Raw genomic sequence first — 18,853 nt, 5'->3', positions numbered from 1 at the left:
ATAATTATTAAAACGCAGTTATGCAATAGTTGATTATCTGTAATGGAAATATACCTATGTTGCAGATTTCTCATCTTGGAAAGAATTAAATGCTCATGACGAAAAAAGATTGGATTTGTATTTTAAAAACAGTGAAATAGTAAATACTCTCGAAAAGTGCTGATATTATTGCCTTTCTCAGCGATATAAATTGAGTAATATGGCACTCAAATGTTAAACAAAAAAGTATTTTATTCCAGCGAAAATAAAACTTTATTCCTCATCCGATTGTTTTTCGTGAAAATTTAAATGAAGCAGATTGATAAAGAATATAGAAACGATTATAATACTTTACCTTGAATTTTGTAATTTAGGAATTGAAACGAATTTTTATTAATTCTTTATTTCTCCATTTCTACATTTCCATGATTTAAATGCCAGCCGTCACTTCTCATTAATAACGTTTTCCTAAGATACACCGCACTTAAATCTTCGAATTCGTGTTCGCAATTGAATCCTCCGATATGCAGACACATAGAATTTGTAATTAACGGTACAGAATTACGCGCTGCGCCTGAGCGCTGTATGCCATTTAATTCGCTCAAAAATTCCGTTCCGTGAGGAATGAGGGCTCAATTACGACGCGTTCAACGATTCAAGCGGGCGCGGCATTACTGGATGTGATTATCGCGACGCGGAACGATGGAACTGTCGCACGGATTCGCCCGCGTCATCCGGCCGTTTTACGACGAGGAAATCGTGCCAACCATGGTGAGCCATGAATATTTATCAGCTTGGAGGACAGCTCGGTGGTGGCCTCGCAAGAGTGCCTGGCATTGATTCGACCGGCTCTGCAAGTTCGGCATTGTATATACGGTGTTATTAGCGGCTTCCGAGTAATCAGCGTGACAATGTCGAGCTTATGTATTGTTTGAGGGGGGAGGTAACAAGATAATGAATGGAGGATATACGAACGCATGTAGTTAACTCTGACATTGCGAGTGTTTAAACCCATTTGGGCGTAGCCCTCGGATATTTTCCTTCCTTGTTGATGAAATGTGATGACGCGATGAGCTTTAGAATATTTATCTTAGATAAATATTTGATGATTATAAAATTTGAAGTTTACTTTCGAAATATTCTCTCTTACATTATTTTTATAATCTTTTTGCTCTATATTTAAATGCGTAATTGGACAGATTTTAAAACGTCAGATTTTATTGACATATCGTCAATAGTACATTTATTTTCATGAAATTGCGATCCATGCATTAATTTAAATCTCGTAAATACTTTACATAAAATAATTTTTAGTGAAACAAAAACTCATCTCTATATACTTTTAGCTCTATAAAATATTTATTAAAAATAATCTTTATTGAACGAAAATTATTCTGCTATACGTTGCTCATCTACCAACGTTGCTGCCAACAACGTTAACAGAATTTAAATTTATTTGCTGTTCACAATACATGAATAATTCATGATAACGTATACGTCGGATCGTTAATTACCACTCGATAATCATATTTTAGTTCTTAACGGGATGCAGTAACCCGAGGCTTTTAAGCAATTAATGGGCGCCGCGTTAAAGGAGGGATATCGAAAGTGCCGGCGACGCAAATGCGATTTCCGTGACACGGAAAATTGAAGATCTCCGTCATTGTACTCGATAGAAAAGAGTCTTCGCGGTTTAGCTTTCGACGACTGCAACGGATGAAAAATATATCATAAAAGCATCATTAACCTTCTAAGTACTTGTTCCCAGTATTTTACCTTCGTATTAGGAACTGTTTCAACTCTATTTTAATAATATAACAGTATTCATTAGAGGAAAGTCGCCGATACTGACATAGGTCTCCTAAAGTGACACCCCCTTATTTCTCAGAAACTAACTATTGCACTTTATTAATACGAATAAAATCATGGTCTGTTTAGCTAATTAAAGAAGTACAAACTCATAATTCATATATTTGTGGCTTATTTCTATACCAAATCAGCTAAAAACTAATTCTATGAATCCGAGAAGAAAATTCTTACAGTGTTCTTTTGCCAATTGCGTAATTAAAATAATAGTGACTGATGTATTATTGATAATATTATGTCATTTTAAATGTTTATGGTTTCATAAATTAGTTTTCTTTACAGAATAGGATATATCTTTACTTATAGAATAGGAATGTTGGTATTATTACCTACTATGTCAGTTTGGAGCCCATTTTGTCAGACGCTCATTTTTGAATAACTTAATTATTGCAAAATTGTAAACAGTATTATAAAAATTGCTTATACTATCTGATAGAAGATACTTTTTACTTTGTATTTATGTTTTTGAGGTTGTATTTTTACCTTTTGTTTAAGAAATATTGTCTAAAAACAAAGTGGTATGTCGATATCGGTAACCTTCCTCTACTTAAACATCAAATTTTATAGATATCTGTAATCGGTTTTTAAATTAATCTAGAAACATAAACAAATGACATAATAATTTTTGTTTCTTGAATACAGAGATAACAAAAATTAATAATTATAAGATGAAAATTTTTAAATGAATTTATCCGACTACACGAACATTTCAGATTACTTATATTTTTAATTTCTTTTGAATAAAACTAGTAAGGACCTCCCGACAGTTCACCTCTCCACGCGTTTCTACTTCGGACACATAATTCGCACATCCTGCGAGAGAAAAGCTGCCGTTTTGCCGCAGTCGTGGCTGAAGACAAGACTGAAGGCTGGTAGATGTTACGAAGAGGAAGAGAAAGGCGTGGCACTTCCGCATGTGCTCCATCCTCTCGAGGAAGCTGACGTAATTTCCACGCTGAATCAGCAGTCGGCGCAAGCAGTCGGCGAGACGCCGCGAGGCGAAAAGTCCATTAAATGTCCAACGAATGGCGTTGCTTTTCTTCTTTATTCTTCAAGTTACGTCCACGATATTCGCCACCGCGGCCAGTTTATATTCCTTTCAAGGAACAGCTCAGGTGTACCTCCTGATTCTGGTGCATCGATCCTTGTGTGTAAAGGACTTTAAACCCTTTGTGGAAGAGTCCGAGCACACCTGACAACCTTCGATTGTCATGATAATACAGTGTTGACTACATTTTTCCGCGTGATCGAACGATAATATAGACGTGAATATTATGCGCATCGAAAATGTCTGCATAATTTTTTTATACGATGTATTTCAACAAGATTGGCCGACAACTTTATATGCTAATAATTTTATTTCATTATTTCCACGAAGAAATTTTGGGTGAAAACAGCCGTTTATAATATTAATAATATAATTAATATTACTGAATTAATTTCGTTGAATTAATTAACTGTCGCACGATCGTCTGACTAACGAGTTCCGTGGATTGAAATTGCGGATCATAAAAATTTCATCGTCGCGCAGAAGGTGGCCGACCGACGTGAATTATTGCGAGACTCGCGACGAAATTTCCCCAGTTACAAAATATTTATAGCTTCTTAAACCTGAATCGCAATATAGTGACAATTAATTAAAGCCATATTTCTTAGAGTATCTGTTTGTGTAAGATTCTCTCGTTTAGTTATATCTACATAAAATTTGCAAGAATTATATCTTTTATAAGCTTTATTATAACTTTATTATAACAGGAACTTTGATCGGAAATTTTCATACATTTCAAAACAATGAAAAAGTTACAAAAATTAAAAAATTATTTTACAAAAGAATATAGAGGAAATATGAAATTCTCTGTACTTTACAATTTAATTATACAATTTCATTTTTTCTGTCTCTTATATTTCAACTTAATTTCTTTTACAGACATTGAATTTATTCAGATTATATTTTCTCATACCTCCATTTTCTAATTACTTTCATGAGTCTTTTCAGAATAAATTCTGTGATAATTTTTTATCTCGAGTCGCAATATGTTAAACTGTTAAAGTAACTGCATTCTGAAGTGTTAAGTACGCGCGATCCTTTATTTTTAGTCCTACTCATAATTGATTCCTCAAGCAGGTACTTCTTTTCTTTTAAGGCAGGATTTCTTTTAAGCCATATAATCCTGATTTGGCACCTCTCAGAAGTGAGAACACGTAACATCCGGTATATAGATTGATTTCACGTATTGAGACGAGTCCGGTAACTTCTCGTCGATTCGTTCTCTCACGTTAGGATAAAATTTAATGACGCCCGTCTGATGTGCCGGACTGACCAGCGTCCATGGCAAACTACGATGCAAATGGATCGAGACGTGCGGATCGAACTTTGGACGATGCACTTCGAAGAGAGTTCTACGGAGTTTCGAAGAGACGACCACTTCGTGGCTTGTCGAACGCTCTGACGAATTTGATGAATATTCAAGCTTACAAATAATATATTATCGCGTATACTAATCGCAAGAAGTTCTGTGTGTAACGTTTTAGTGTTTAATGAGTATATAATAGTTAAGTGTGTTTTCAAGTCACAGTTTCCCGATACTTTCCAACGCTAATGCGCCCAATTTCTAATTTGGTCTCTATAGTTACGATTGATTGTGATGTTACACACATAACAAATTATATAATAAAGCTTTAATTCATTGTTTTGACAAAACACAAGTATGCGTACATATTTGTTAAATGTCTGAATAGGGCTGTACATTAATTTTGCAAGTATTGTTACAACAATGGTAGTTTTTTGTTGGAAATTATAATTTTTACTAAAAAATTGCAAAAGTAAAAACATGAAACGTAATGTATTTAAATAATTTTGCGATAAAAATAGATGAGTGTTAAATTAGAAACAATTTCAATTCTGGAATAATAAGTAATAAAATAATAAATATTTAAAAAAATTAAGAAACTTATATATTATACGTACCGTCGATGTCAAGTAATTCAAATTCAGTTAACATAATGCGTTCTTGCTTACTCAGCATAGACGGATCTAAAATTTGTAAATGAACTAATATCCAATTAATGGCCATATTGATGAAAGTATGGGCATCAATTCCTGTATTTGTCCCAGCCATTGTCCAAATCACGTTTTCACACATTGCATGTAGCACTAGTGTGCAAATAACCAAATCCAAATCGACATCCACATTCCAAACTTGTTTCGCGCTCTGCAAAATTCGATCCTTAAATTCCCACAAATACCTTCGAGCTTTGGTGATGCTTCGTCGCTTTAATAACTCTTTGGTACTAGAACGCAGATCGAATCTCCCGGGTAAAATGTGTCTATAAAAAAAATTCGAATTTTATTAAAACTTCACGAAAAGGATGATTTTGCTGAAGTATTGTATAAAGTTTAGCTAAATACAGATCCGAAAATAATTTTATTGAACCATCAAAATCACTAGGTATGTTCAAATTGATTGCTAGAGTGTCAAAACTTTTTGACATGTTGCTCATCATGCTTGAAATTTCTATTATATTTTATTTTGATATATAGTCCAACAAAATTATTTTTGGATCTGTATCTAGCTAAATTTTTAGGTATATATAACTTCAGCAAAATCGTTATTTCCGTGCCGTAAATTGTTTTTATAAAATTGATGATGCGATCCAATATTAAATTTGTAGTTTTAATTTTAAACATCTTAGGGCCATTTTCACCAAGCTCAGTTGACTTAACCAGTCTAGTAAATCCAATGAAATAGAAAGAGATAGAAATAGTTCCATCTCTTTCTATTTCATTACAGTTACTAGACTTAAATAAACCGAAGATGGTGAAAGTGACCCTTAGTTACCTATGTTAAAATAAAAACACTGTTGTATTCGTATAACAAACCTAATGGGCGATGGAAATCTTTTTGGTAATACAGTAGCAGTCTCAGCACCTTCGTCATTAGCGCAGAAAAGCCTCGGTCTTGGCATACAATTGTACGGTAGGAATCTAAAGAATTTGAACAAAGCAGTCGTGAAGAAGGGAAAACACGCGATCACAGATCTTCGTGATTTCTCCTAGTCTGACCGGAGATGAATCGACGGAAATCACAGAGAAGAAATAAGAATTGCGGGAGAGCGGTCGTAGCTTCTCGAGCTTCAAGCTCGAGTTTTTTTTCTGGCAAAACAAAAACACAAGAACGAAGAGAGGAACAATAAGCGACCGTACTGATTGACGATCGGATAGTACTATGTCTAAGATGAAATTTTAAATAAAAAAGAAAAAGAGAGAAGTAATGTATAATTTTACATAAATTACATATGTACATGTATCCTATTTTATATCTAATATTCAAGTTTTTACTGCGAGATCATATTTTAAGACATTTAAGATTTACAAGTACAGATATATGATACTAAACAATATTAAGTATCTTTATTTTAGATATATGTGAGAACACAATATAGGCATTTTAAATTCTAGTATTGATATATTATATGATACTGATACAATAATTTTCATTTAATAATTTATCGAAATAAAATAATTTTATCGACATAATTTAAGGTAGTTTGACATAAGAGATTAAATCCGCAAATATAGTAACAAGCAAATGGAAATTATGAAGAAAGTTGTTCTCTCTCAATTAGTTAGATTGCTCCAATTTTTTACTACGACTGCACTTTATAATATTATTGGTATCTTTTTGACAAGGCAGTGATTAAATGGAAATTACGAGAGATGTTACGGCAATCGGTTTACTTAATTACGATGACAATATCATGTGTAAACGATTGCGAATTTACCTATTCTGCGGTTTCTTATAGCGAGCTCCTGATGAGGTGGTAATTAAACTAAAATTTGCGAAAAATAACTGCGAGATTACCCGACAATAATTAGAGAGGCTGATTTTGAGCGAGTTTATCTTTTAACAATATATATCAGACATTTTTAAGAAGTACAATTATGAAACTTTTTTTGCATGAATAAATAATATAAAAAAATATTCTTACAATAAAATTTCCTCACACTGAGAAATCTATTTAGTTAAATCGACCAAGGATTTGTTTGCCCATATCCAAACAAGAAATTAATCGACGCAATAAAATAATTTAGTTGAAGCAAAGCATTTGGTTATTGTAACATTTCACTTGTTTCTGATAGACATTGACATCTGATAAAATTGTTTACAATAACCAAATGTTTAGCTTCAGCTAAATTATTTTATTGTATCAACCAAGGATTTGTTTATCCATATCCAAACAAGAAATTAATTGATTCAACTAAATGGGTTTCTCAGTGCATTAAACGCGAGAATTATATTTTATTACTAAATATGATTTTTTTATGAGATTATATTTTTATTTGTAAAATGTGAAACACATGTAAATAGGAATAAAGCATGTTCCTGAAAAGATAGTTAAATATTAATGTATACAGTAGTCAGCGTTATCAAATATTCGTAGCAGATAAATTCTGAGATCCATGCATTTAACGAATACGAAGTAGCGCGAGCAAGATAAGGTAATAATAGGATTAAACTCTCGCGCAATAACCTGCAAATTGTGTTAAGTGACTGTGAATTACGCACGATCGATGGAATATTATTTCGGTTCTACCGAACGCCAACAATCTCGCGAGAACTCATGGTCGGTCTCAATAATGCCTTTTCATTCGAAAGCGATGCAATTCAAATGCTCAATAAAGAAATTTGAATAAAATCAAAATATTTATTTAATCAAACTTTTATTGATAACATACTGCGATAATTTTCTTTCTTAAAACATTGTTCTAAAATATTATTTTAATTTGTTCTTGTACTCCATGTCGTTATTTATCTGTGCAACGAACTAATAGTAAATACACAATAATAATAAAATTACAAATATATGATATAAATAATAATAATATAAACTTTATTTTTATATGAAATTTATAAAATATATTGTATATGATACATTAACGCAAATATAAATAAATGACAAAAATTATGATCATATATTATCTTAATATTATAATGTATACTTGTATCTTATGAATTCTACTTCTATCTTATCACGAGGTTTTGCGTGGAAGTTATTATCGTTTATGCTGAGGCGTAAACCTGAAAATTACATACAAACCCCTGTATGGGTAGACATCGTTACACATAACTTTTCTCATTTAGTAGTACATTAAACTCGGAAAAGTAACCACTTTTAACGCCGTATTATATCTGTAAGTTTATCTTTGCAGCACTCTTCATACATAAACGATAAATCCGAGAGTTCTGCTTATTACACTTAATTATACCTAAATATCTTGTTTCAAAAAGGCATGACAAGTTAAATATGTTTTTACTATTATGAACAAAATGATTTTAAATAAGATAAATTGACTCTCCATCACTTACAATTCATGAGCTAAAAGCGGATCTGTGATGTTAAAATCTTGATATTCGTGGTCATTCCTATTCGACAACAGACTGTTACAATATGACGACGCTTTATCCTTTTCGACATTACGGCACTCTCGATAATCCGTTTCGTTCTTTCGAAAATCCTCCATTCCACTCGTGATGATCTCCTGAATCGCGAGATTCAAGATAGTCGTGCTGTTCGCTCAACTTCAGGGTACTCTGCAACCGGAAATGAAATCCGTGCACGTACATACATTGAATGCCGTACTACGAAGTCACCTTCTTGATCAGAAGTTCCGTTCAACAAAATAATCTACGAACAAAAATGCGCAGTTAAAATGCCCCCAACAACATATAGCAAACATTGTATCATTCTTGTCATGGGCTTTTATAAAGGTTGAATATTGTTATGAAACGTTTTATAAAATATTATTACCATATAAAATATTCTAATATAAATTATAGTTTTTAATGTCCCACATAGTTGTAATACAATTATAAAATAATATAAACATTGTTTTTCACTAAAATTTTTTTTTCTGTTGAAAATCTATGCTTTTCATAATCTGAGAAATTTTTACAATTGAGACTGTAGAACGACAATTTATATTTATATAATGACTTTGCATGTTTAAAAAATATTTATTTGTAATCAAAGAATTTCAAATTACCGCGAATCGAAAGCTTCAAATATTTACGTAAATAATTACAAATATTTTCGTAAATAATTACAAATCGTATTGGGATAAAATTATTCGGGATATAATTAATTGAAAATTATTGATTTAAAACCGCAAAAAGAATGTATAGAATTAGACAGCTTAAACTCAACTATCGTCAGTTACGAAATTTGGAAAAGTTATTCGTGAGTTATCAACGAGAAATATCGCGCAAAACCTGTAGCGAAATGTCAAATCGGCAACGATTGATAGAGAGGCCATTTATGGATGGATGCGCGCATCATGTATATCGCTGCAGCTATACGCATTTGTATGGAATCTACAATTCTCGGTGCAACGGATCTTCCCAGGATCGCGTTAGCATCAGTATTTGCATCAAAAAATCACGTTCCGTCTGCGCAGATGATGATTGATAAAACACATAACTTGTATAAAATAAACATTGAAATGATATTTATCATCAAATATCAAATTGTTCAAATAATATTTGTTTCTGGATATCATATCACGATGATAGGCAACTAAATCGACCAATTTTAATAACCAAATTATCGGTACTTATGATAACATTCTTATTATCACAAATTTATAAGGGTGGTATTCATAATCGATTCTTATATTCAAGACCGTCTTAAGTACAGTCTTAAGTACAGTCTTAAGATGTCACGAACCAGTCAGAGAACCGTATTAGCATCTTAAGATATTATTTAAGACAATCTTGAAATAAGAACTGATTATAAATACCAGCCAGAATCATTTGTGTAGTATTATTACAATATCGATCATCGAATTTTGATTTATTTCTTTTTTTAAAGATATTTTTGATAGAATATTTTTTATGAAATAACATATATCTTTTAATGTAAGTTATTCATTTTTCTCTTCATTAAAAAATATTCAATACAATGAATTAACTTAATTTAATTTAGCTGAAGATTAGTACTTTCATAAATTATCTTTGTGCATTTGATGTGGATGAAATTTTTTAATATATTATATTTAAATTGCAGCAAATTGTAATTAGCTGCAAAAATTTTACAGAGCCTCATTTTCTAGTACGGATAGTAAATCGAACTCACCTACCTCGCAGCAGTCCAATCCTTGCAAAGCCTTGCAGATTGCTTCGCTCGTTACTTTCGTATCTTTGCAGGAAACATCGGATTTGCTGGCAACTTTCTCCTATCGATTCAACATCAAACTTTTTCTCTCGCCCGTGGCACTCTTTCTAAAATTCGAACCGAGAAAATCCGTGGCACCTCTCTTGAGAAAGGTAATCTTTTTCACACGCCACAAATACACATGCTAAGTCATGTCATGATTGACAGTTCCTCTTAACACTTAGTAGGAGATTCTTTTTGACTGGCAAAAGTTTCTGGTGCTTGCATGAGTAGGAAGAAATCAAGTGAATTTGAAAGAAATCTTTCAAGATAAATCCTAATCTTCTTCTGTATTTATATAATCGAACTACAAAACAGAACTTTTCAAATGTGACATAATATTGACAGAATCAATCATTTTATACATTCGAACATATTCTGTAATCACGCAACGTCAATAATTTATTTATTTAAGCTGGAAAGCATTGGTAATTGAATATTTAGGTTAAATGAAACGAATTACGAAAAAACAGTCGCAAATCAATTCTACTTTTATTAACGACGAATTTTTTGATCATTAATATTGATATCAGCAGTCTAAAGCAAATTATAATTTAATTTGTATTGAAATCTAAATTTGCTCATTTAAAAATATGCTACAAAAATTATGTGTCAGAGAGTTCCCGTATTTTTACGATCTTTTTGCATATAAATTAAATTTTGCTTAATAAAAGTAACGTGAATAAGGTAATTTAATGTCATTAAATGAAATATACAAATGTAAAGCCATGTAATAATATTACTTCGTAATATAAGTTTTTATACATTAAATATGATTTATAATTAATACATTGGGAAAGTAATTATCTGTAAAAATCGGAGAGAAATATTAATTAACATTTTTGGAATTGAAAGTTTTATTCCAAAACCAATAAAAAAGAGCAAAAAACAAATTAATAAATTTATTTATTTATTTTTTATTTTATTTTTTTATTAAAATACATATAGGTAGTAAAAGTTATAATAATCTTTTAAAACGAAGCATTTTAAATACATTTTAAACAGAAATTTTTAAGATAATTTAATTAATTAGTTTATCAATCTAGCTGATTACATTTTTATTAGGTATAATTTTATTTTTACATTTTTATTATAATTTTATTATTAATAAAACAAGATAAAGAAATGTGGACTTTTAAAAGGATAAACACAGCTGTTTTTATCAGTGCCTCGATGTCGGTAGGAGCGTAAACAGTTAACATTGAGTCGGATTAGACGAAAAGCAGGAACAGACACTGTTACGATCAGGTAAGAGAACGTAAATCGCAATCAGTAACATTGATCACACTGGCTACAAAATCGTCGCAATAACATATTGTAATCACCATAACGTATTGTCCACGTGTGTAATATGCGTGTATACATATTTGTATATAAAAATAAAATTTTGCGAATATTTGAAATATCTGTTGACTGTGCATTCACTTTGTTTGCAAATCTTTAAAATATCTGTCGACTACTCATTCACTCTTTTTCATGTCTGTTAATTTCTTGGGAAAATACTTGAGCGAAACAGTATTAATTATAAGCTCTCGTTTGAAGTAATTACGTGTAGCCGGCTTATAGCGCTTCATTGTTGGAAATTTTATTTCCAATAACCGTGTGAAAAGAGCCACCTGCAATACTCTTAAATGCAATGGAATATTATATTATGAAGGCACCACATTTATATAAAAATAAATTCTTTAAAATTTACTTTGAAGATTATTAGACATTTAGAAATAGCGTGGTTAGTTTTTTAAAAAAAAGTAATATCTCGTAAAAAATAAAAATTTACGATTATGATATATATGCGTATAATGTTATCAAAAGCTATTTTACAAGCTGCAGAAGCTTTTCACATCTTCTTCCTCGTGCGCTTTCACTACGATTTGCATTTTACTGGTGAGAATAACTCAATCTTTAAGCAACGAGAGAGATTCAAAATACCGGAAAATCATGAAGGGGAGATAAGAGATTCATAAAGGGAAGGTGTCAACGGAAAATCGATAAGAGAGTACTTCGTGCAACAAAGTGCGTTGCGTATCGGGTTTACCGAATCATAATCGCGTTAAAGTCTGACTCATTTGCCTGGAAAATATTTGCAGCAGCTCCGCTTACATCGTAAAGGGATATGTGTGCGTAAACTCACCTCCGTTCCTTGTGCAAAATTGAAACATGTCACATGAGAGTTAATGTTGTTCTAGAGCGTAGAATTTAATTCAATTGTCGAAAGCTATGCAACAATCATTTTTATTTTTTACATGACAATTGAAGATTATAATTTATCGAACTAAACATGTAATAAAATTCTATTTTATCACGAAAACAGATATGTCATAAAAATTATGTACGCATATGTACACATCGTTAAATCTTATTTGAAAATTCTAAATATGTAGATTTGCAAGGTGTAATAGTTTGTAATACTAAAACATATAGAAACGTACAAACAATTTTAAATAATAACTTTTTCAGTAAAATTCTGCATAATTCGTTTATATTAAATAAATCTATGTCTACAAAGCGGCAAGATATTATGAACTTATCGGAGTTCCTCGTTAAAATATGGTTAATAAAAGCCGTCTACGTGCCGCCGCTTTGTGCGCAGACTTTTTCATACTTTGTCTACTACGATCGCGTAGCACTCTTTTGCACTGCTCGCCGTTATTAAACCGTACAACACTTTGTCTGCGTGAAAATGAACCCTTGCTCACTTCGTCCGCCTATTTCTGGTTCTGGCATATCTACCAAATGCTGTAAACGCGCGAAAACCAACCAAATTTACGGCAAGAACGCACAAAGGTCAAAGTAAATGGTCCTTTAAAAGTGTACGCGGCTCTGAAGATGAATACAAGACATACAAGTTTCTATATGTATAGTTCTACTATAAATATAGAAACACATAAATACATTTATTAACATATATATATATATATATATATATATTGAAATTACAATTTAAGTTTACAGAATAAAAACAATTTTTAAGATCAATTGCAAAGACGTGAAAAGTAATGTTATATAATGGAATTATTTATGTTATGTAATGGAAATTATGATCAAACTGTAATGTCCAAATATAAAGTAAAAATTATATTGATATAAGTAGGTATATAGGGGCTTAAAGATTATTATAGCAGTTATTTGTCAAATAAATTATTGAATAAAGTTATTGAAACTATGAAACAAAAATATACATTCTATATGTATTATATATATATATGTGTGTGAAGTAAACTATATAAAATATTCATAACAATAATGTAATATGCGTAATATTTCTAATAATATTGAATATTAATTGTTAAAGAAAACAATCGTACCACGATGGAAAATATTTTAACTTATAATGAAGACTTCATGATGATACGTGAAATAAGAGAGTTACGATTCAGCAGTGGAACACAAGGTATAAAAGGGCTTTCTCGTCAAGCAATGTTGAAGCTTTTAATCGCGACTCGTACTTACACAAAAGAATTCAAGAGGCTCGCGCTCATGTAATCCTTGTTGAATCTCGCTGCGGGCTCTCGAAAAATTCTTCTATTATTTTAATATCTTCACAAAGGTAACCGCGATTTATTCGCGTAAGTTAATGGCAAAAAGTCAACAAAAATCTCAGAAAAATATGTTTCTCCTATGCACACGCGTGAAATAAGAGAGTTGATCGAACCTGTCTCCGTCTCAAAACCTATTCCAAATTCTCGAAAGATATTCTTCATCGACCGCAGAGATATTATAGGTACATACATTCTTTTCACATTTTATCTCGTGTCATATATTTTTGCCATAGGATTGTATATAGCGAGCTTGCATTTTCCATAAAGTTTATTTATTTTAGAGAGCCATAACCTTAAGCTACTCTTTTACAGAGAATAAGCTTGTCTTCGTTTCTTTTTTTAATGGAAAATGAGATGAGTGCATATCAGCATTTTTCATACGCCCACTATATCGAAAAAAATTTCCCTGTTATCTTTTTGTACTTTCTCGCGGCCCTTCTTCGGTATTGCAAGCTCGCAGAGGGTCGATAATGGAAATACTCGAAGAGCATAGATGAAATTCCTGCTCTGAATCCGATAGTGACGAATATCCCGTATTTAAGGTCATCGAAAATGTAGTCGATTGGTATTTGATGAAGTCTCTATTGAGCGAAAAGAATGCCTACATGGATGAGTTAAAGCTATCTTTTTGCTAGTTGATTAACGACGTGATGGAATGCCATTATTTATCGCTCAAGAGTAATGACTCGTCAGATTAATAGTGCAATGTACTAATTCTTATTTAACATAATTTTAATTTTAAGTAATCTTTTAATGATATAATGTTTGTCAAATACAAGCTAAATTGTACTGTTTGTTACTTTCCCTTAACAATTTAAATGTTCTTTGAAATTTACAATTTAATGATATTAAACTTCAGAATTAATTGACTTCAATAACAAGGTGTAATCTATTTGTGCATTCCATCGCATTTTGCTGATAGATGTAATATTGAAAGATTCTGAAGCATTACAACCGTTACTTTGGAAATAATCGTTCCAAAATGAGTTAGTAACTACAAGTTACAATATCAAATCTGATATCCAAAATGTTAAAAATTTAAAGGACGTTTATGCATCTAACGGATTTGTAAAGCGTATTATATATCAATTAAATGTCGTTTTGAATCAATTATTCCCAAACTAACAGTTGAGATGCTCCAAGGTCTTCCAATGTTACGTCCGCCAGTGAGACCCGAACTGAATGCACAAATGTATTGCACATAGGTATGTCGAACATAGAACACAGTCGAATCAGGATCCTTTGTTAAGGACAAATCTACCAGCGCGTTGTGCAGTGGTCCATTCCGAGAATCAATTGAATCAAGACCGTTTGTGATGGACGGAACGCAGACAAGGAATTCTCTTTGGGGCCAAGTCGACTATCAGAAAACAGGCAGCTTACAATTATAACTATAAGATTAAATAATAAATAATGAAATGTATAAGAAATCGTAATATAAACGGAAACCTTCTAGGAGCTCGTGCATAAAAATCTTATTTTAGCTTCGCACATCGTTTGAAACTAAAATAAAATTTCAATCGAATTTACGAAAATCGATTTTACATCATTCTGATTTCAATAATTTACGTAAATTTACGTCTTTAATAACAATATCTTTTCACAAACTTAACGTTTGTGATATTTTATCTGCTGTATTTTTTTTCTTTAATAATTTTCTAAAGATTCTCATAAAACCGTCATCATGTAGTTATAAAGTTAATTACACACATTAAAATATTTTGCTAACAATAAGAAAAATAGTATAAAATAAAATTAAGAGAAATTGATTTTTTGGCATACAATACTAATATAAAATTTATAAATGCAATAATTTAAGCGCATTTAACGATAAGGAATCGATACATCAGATTTAAGATTAAAGATCATAAATTATATAAACTTAAAGTTTCGTAATGAGCCTTTGAGTATGCTTTACTTCACAGATTTCTCAAATTATTCGCTGGTTTCACGCAACTTTTATACACTCTAATGACTCGCTTCCTCCGAAATCTATAGATGCGTAAGACGAAATTAATCGCAAATCTCATTTAGAGTTTCCTGCGTTCGCTCGTCGGTGTTAAGATTCGCACCGAGAAGCTGCATTGACGACGAGTCACATGGAGTTGGCGAAGCAGGAGCGACGTTAGCGCTCAACTTCGCCACGAGATGAGGCATCGCGAGTCGCCACCTCGTGGGCGACTAATTCAGCCGACATCGGGAGATGAAAGCAAACTAATCCAAGTTTTAGCATCGCCACGGCATATGAGGGAAGGTCGTGACGCTTCGCAAACTCGTAAACGAAGATTCGTATATAAGTGAAGCGAGCCTTTCACCCGAGCCAAGCAAAAGCGACAAATTGCATCCGGAGCAATTGACTGGGGCGCTTAAGTTCCCCAACGTCGGGACTCTTCGGGATCGTGAAGTGCGACGAAACCGATTATCGAGTGCACCTGCTACGCAACGATCGATCTTGCTCCGGCTCAAGAAGAGTAAGCGCGTTGAGCCGGCGTTCTAAATTCTCCCTCGGAAAATATTTATTAGACTCGGCGGGAACGACCGTCGAAAGTCCCTCCGAAAGGTTGAACCTGCGAATGACGTAGACTTGAATCCGCCTGTCTTCATAAAATTAATCAAAAAATGCCTGTTCCGCGGCGCGCCACCTGCTATCCGAAGTTACTGTCAAAGCACTTCAGCGAAATTAAATTTTTCGGTGAAATTACTGTCGCCTGCGTAATATGATGCAAAATCAAAATTACGCTTCCTTCTACGTTCCTATAGTAGTATCATGAAAGCATTCATAAATACAAAATCCATACATATTTGGTTTTCGATATATTTTATGCTTACGTATAATATAATGTGACTCAACAAAGATCGATATTAGACAGTTACAGATTGCATTAAAGTGCATCAAAAACACAAACCGTTGCATTGAAACAACATTAGTAATATTGGCACGTTGAAAAGTAAAATTATACCACAAAGTTAGTTCATGAAAAAGTTTTCTTATTCAGTTAATAAAGTTTTCTTATACATTTCTAAACTTGAGTTGCATAAAATTTTTGCGTAAAGAAAACTTTGTTTTTTACTTAATGCCAATATCACTTTGCTTCAAGAGGAATTACGTCTCTCAGACTTGCAACAAGAAATTCAACTTTGAAAGATGAGAAATTGCGAATAATAACTCTTCTCTTTATTTATTAAGAAAAAATTGATTCTAAATTCACTTAATGTTTATATCTAAAATATGTTTTGACTTAGACATCCTGTGTGTAATGGATGGATTTAATATGTTAATCCATATCCATTTTTTCACAAAAAGATACTTGAAGAGTCGCGTTGAACGTATGTCACTTTGTTCAAAATTCGAGCATCCGCCATCTAGCGTCCTTCGTTAAGTAAGCGACACTGGTTGTCGCCGTCATCGGCGTCGTCGTCGACAGAATTTAATTACTCGACGGTAAATTACTAGGTAATCGAATTGTCGGTGTCTAGGTCGCTTATGAAAAAGCAATAATCAGTGCGGATGTAGTCGGCGCAACTGCAATGCGGTGCGAAAATTTCCAATGAGTTTACTCAAATTAAGATAATTTCCCGAAAATTCATAATAAGATGATTAAATTTCACTTATTTCAATATTAATCGTGCACGTTTACTTACACATAAACAGCGAAATTCATCATACAATATTTACAGAAATAAAATGTTTCGTATCATCGAACATTTTTATAATTATATTATTGATTATTACGATATAAACGTTTATTATAATATCTTATATTTTTATGCTAATTATTAACTATCATCATTAAGTATATTATCATCGAATTATAAATTATCTTTATGTTGAAATGATATTCTGTATATTAGCATCATTAATATTTTCTTCTTCTTGCTTCTTCTTACTTTTCTCGTGTGCTCTACAAATAATTTCCAATTTTGCTTGACATTACGAATATCAAGGGATTCAGTTGTCGCAAATAATCCACGCACCATGCCTGGATTTACGACTCGGTCCCTTAAATTCTCGTTAACGTGATTAGGAACGTAATTATGCGACCGCGACATCCTCTCCGGCAATCAACGCCGATGGGCAAATATGGCAACGATGATGTAACCGGTGGGAGGCTTGAAGGTAATCAGACATGTAAATGACACGTTTACCTCTGAGATTTGCATTAATTCCGCTAATCGTTTCTGTCAACATCGAACGCGGTTTCCTGAGGAAGTTAAACATAGTAGACTGTCTCTCTCATAGAAAAAAAGTGGATCTTTCACGACAAATAACAAAAGATTAAGTATAAGCTTTATTCCATTACTGTCATTTTATTGTTTGTTATTCTTTGAACTTTTTTTATTATGAAGTATATAGCGCTCTCTCTCTCCCCCCCCTCTCTCTCCCCTCCTCCCCCTCCCCCCTCTCTCTTTCTCTATGAAAGGGGATTAAAATATCTCATATAAATCAAAATTTATACTCATACAGTATCACTTGTTAATATCAAACAATATTTTTAAAAAAATACCAGAAATAAGACGAGATATCTTGAAACTAGATCCTGTTTAGATGTACGCAAATCATAATGTTTGCGTCACGAATAAGTTCGAAGCTCGATAGTAGCGTTAAACGTAAATACACGTATCGCAAAGAGCATAGACGAAACAAACACTGAAGTCGTGAACAAGTTCGAAACCGAAAGCTCGTTGCCGAAGAGGATTTCGCTGCTCGTGCGCGTCTGTCCATCGGATGTTTCCAAGCGTGTACGAGAGGTTTACGAGCAAACACAGCGGCGTCCCCTATGGTTTGCGTACCTCCGTGTAGCGTAAACCGAGACCACCGTGCGCGCAGACAGTAACAGGAAGGCAGAGACTTCCAACGACTTGGCCAAAGTTGCAAACTGCAGATTGCACCGGACCGACGGTCGTATAACGTCTCGATCTAATTGCGAGCAATGTTTCTCTATCCCCCGGCATACCGAGATTTAATACTAATATCGTATCCGCAGTTATGTAGATGTTGTCTCCCGCTATCAGGCAATACGAGCAAATACTTTAAAGTGAACCGTATGCAATGCATAATCACACTATAGTAATCTTATGGACGATGCACTCCATAGGAATCGAAAAGATAAAGACAGTATAGATTTACGATTATTACGACGATCGATAGGGTAACATTCTTAAATAATAGAAACAAATTCAAGGAAACTGAATGATATTTGTTCTGTATTCTTCTTTTTATCAAATGTGCATATTATATTGTATAATCCATAATACAC

The 18,853-nt window shown here is 32.6% G+C and overlaps 2 protein-coding genes across 8 annotated transcripts in view; one reads left to right on the top strand and one right to left on the bottom strand.

Moving 5' to 3' along the window:
* LOC108766712 (dipeptidase 1) overlaps positions 1-18,853 on the top strand; it is a 111,256-nt gene that overhangs the window by 61,786 nt on the left and 30,617 nt on the right. The window lies entirely within an intron of this gene.
* On the bottom strand, positions 3,873-10,501 carry LOC108766713 (uncharacterized). 7 transcript variants are annotated; one of them, XM_018516184.1, is made up of 6 exons: positions 9,979-10,501; positions 9,117-9,293; positions 8,214-8,532; positions 5,726-5,830; positions 4,814-5,172; positions 3,873-4,291 (listed from the first exon to the last, which is right to left on the bottom strand). In XM_018516184.1, the coding sequence occupies exons 3-6, from the start codon at positions 8,366-8,368 to the stop codon at positions 4,032-4,034; spliced, it is 879 nt and encodes a 292-aa protein (XP_018371686.1). In that variant the 5' UTR covers positions 8,369-8,532; positions 9,117-9,293; positions 9,979-10,501; the 3' UTR covers positions 3,873-4,031. The 7 variants fall into 7 exon arrangements, with proteins under 7 accessions (XP_018371686.1, XP_018371688.1, XP_018371685.1 ...); XM_018516186.1 differs by having other exon boundaries at positions 9,983-10,501; XM_018516183.1 differs by lacking the exon at positions 9,117-9,293.

This window comes from Trachymyrmex cornetzi, unplaced genomic scaffold (assembly GCF_001594075.2).
Source record: "Trachymyrmex cornetzi isolate Tcor2-1 unplaced genomic scaffold, Tcor1.1 scaffold61, whole genome shotgun sequence".
In the NCBI taxonomy this organism is placed as follows: domain Eukaryota; kingdom Metazoa; phylum Arthropoda; class Insecta; order Hymenoptera; family Formicidae; genus Trachymyrmex; species Trachymyrmex cornetzi.
Note: the sequence above shows the minus strand (reverse complement) of the source record. Positions and strands in the feature narration are given on the sequence as shown.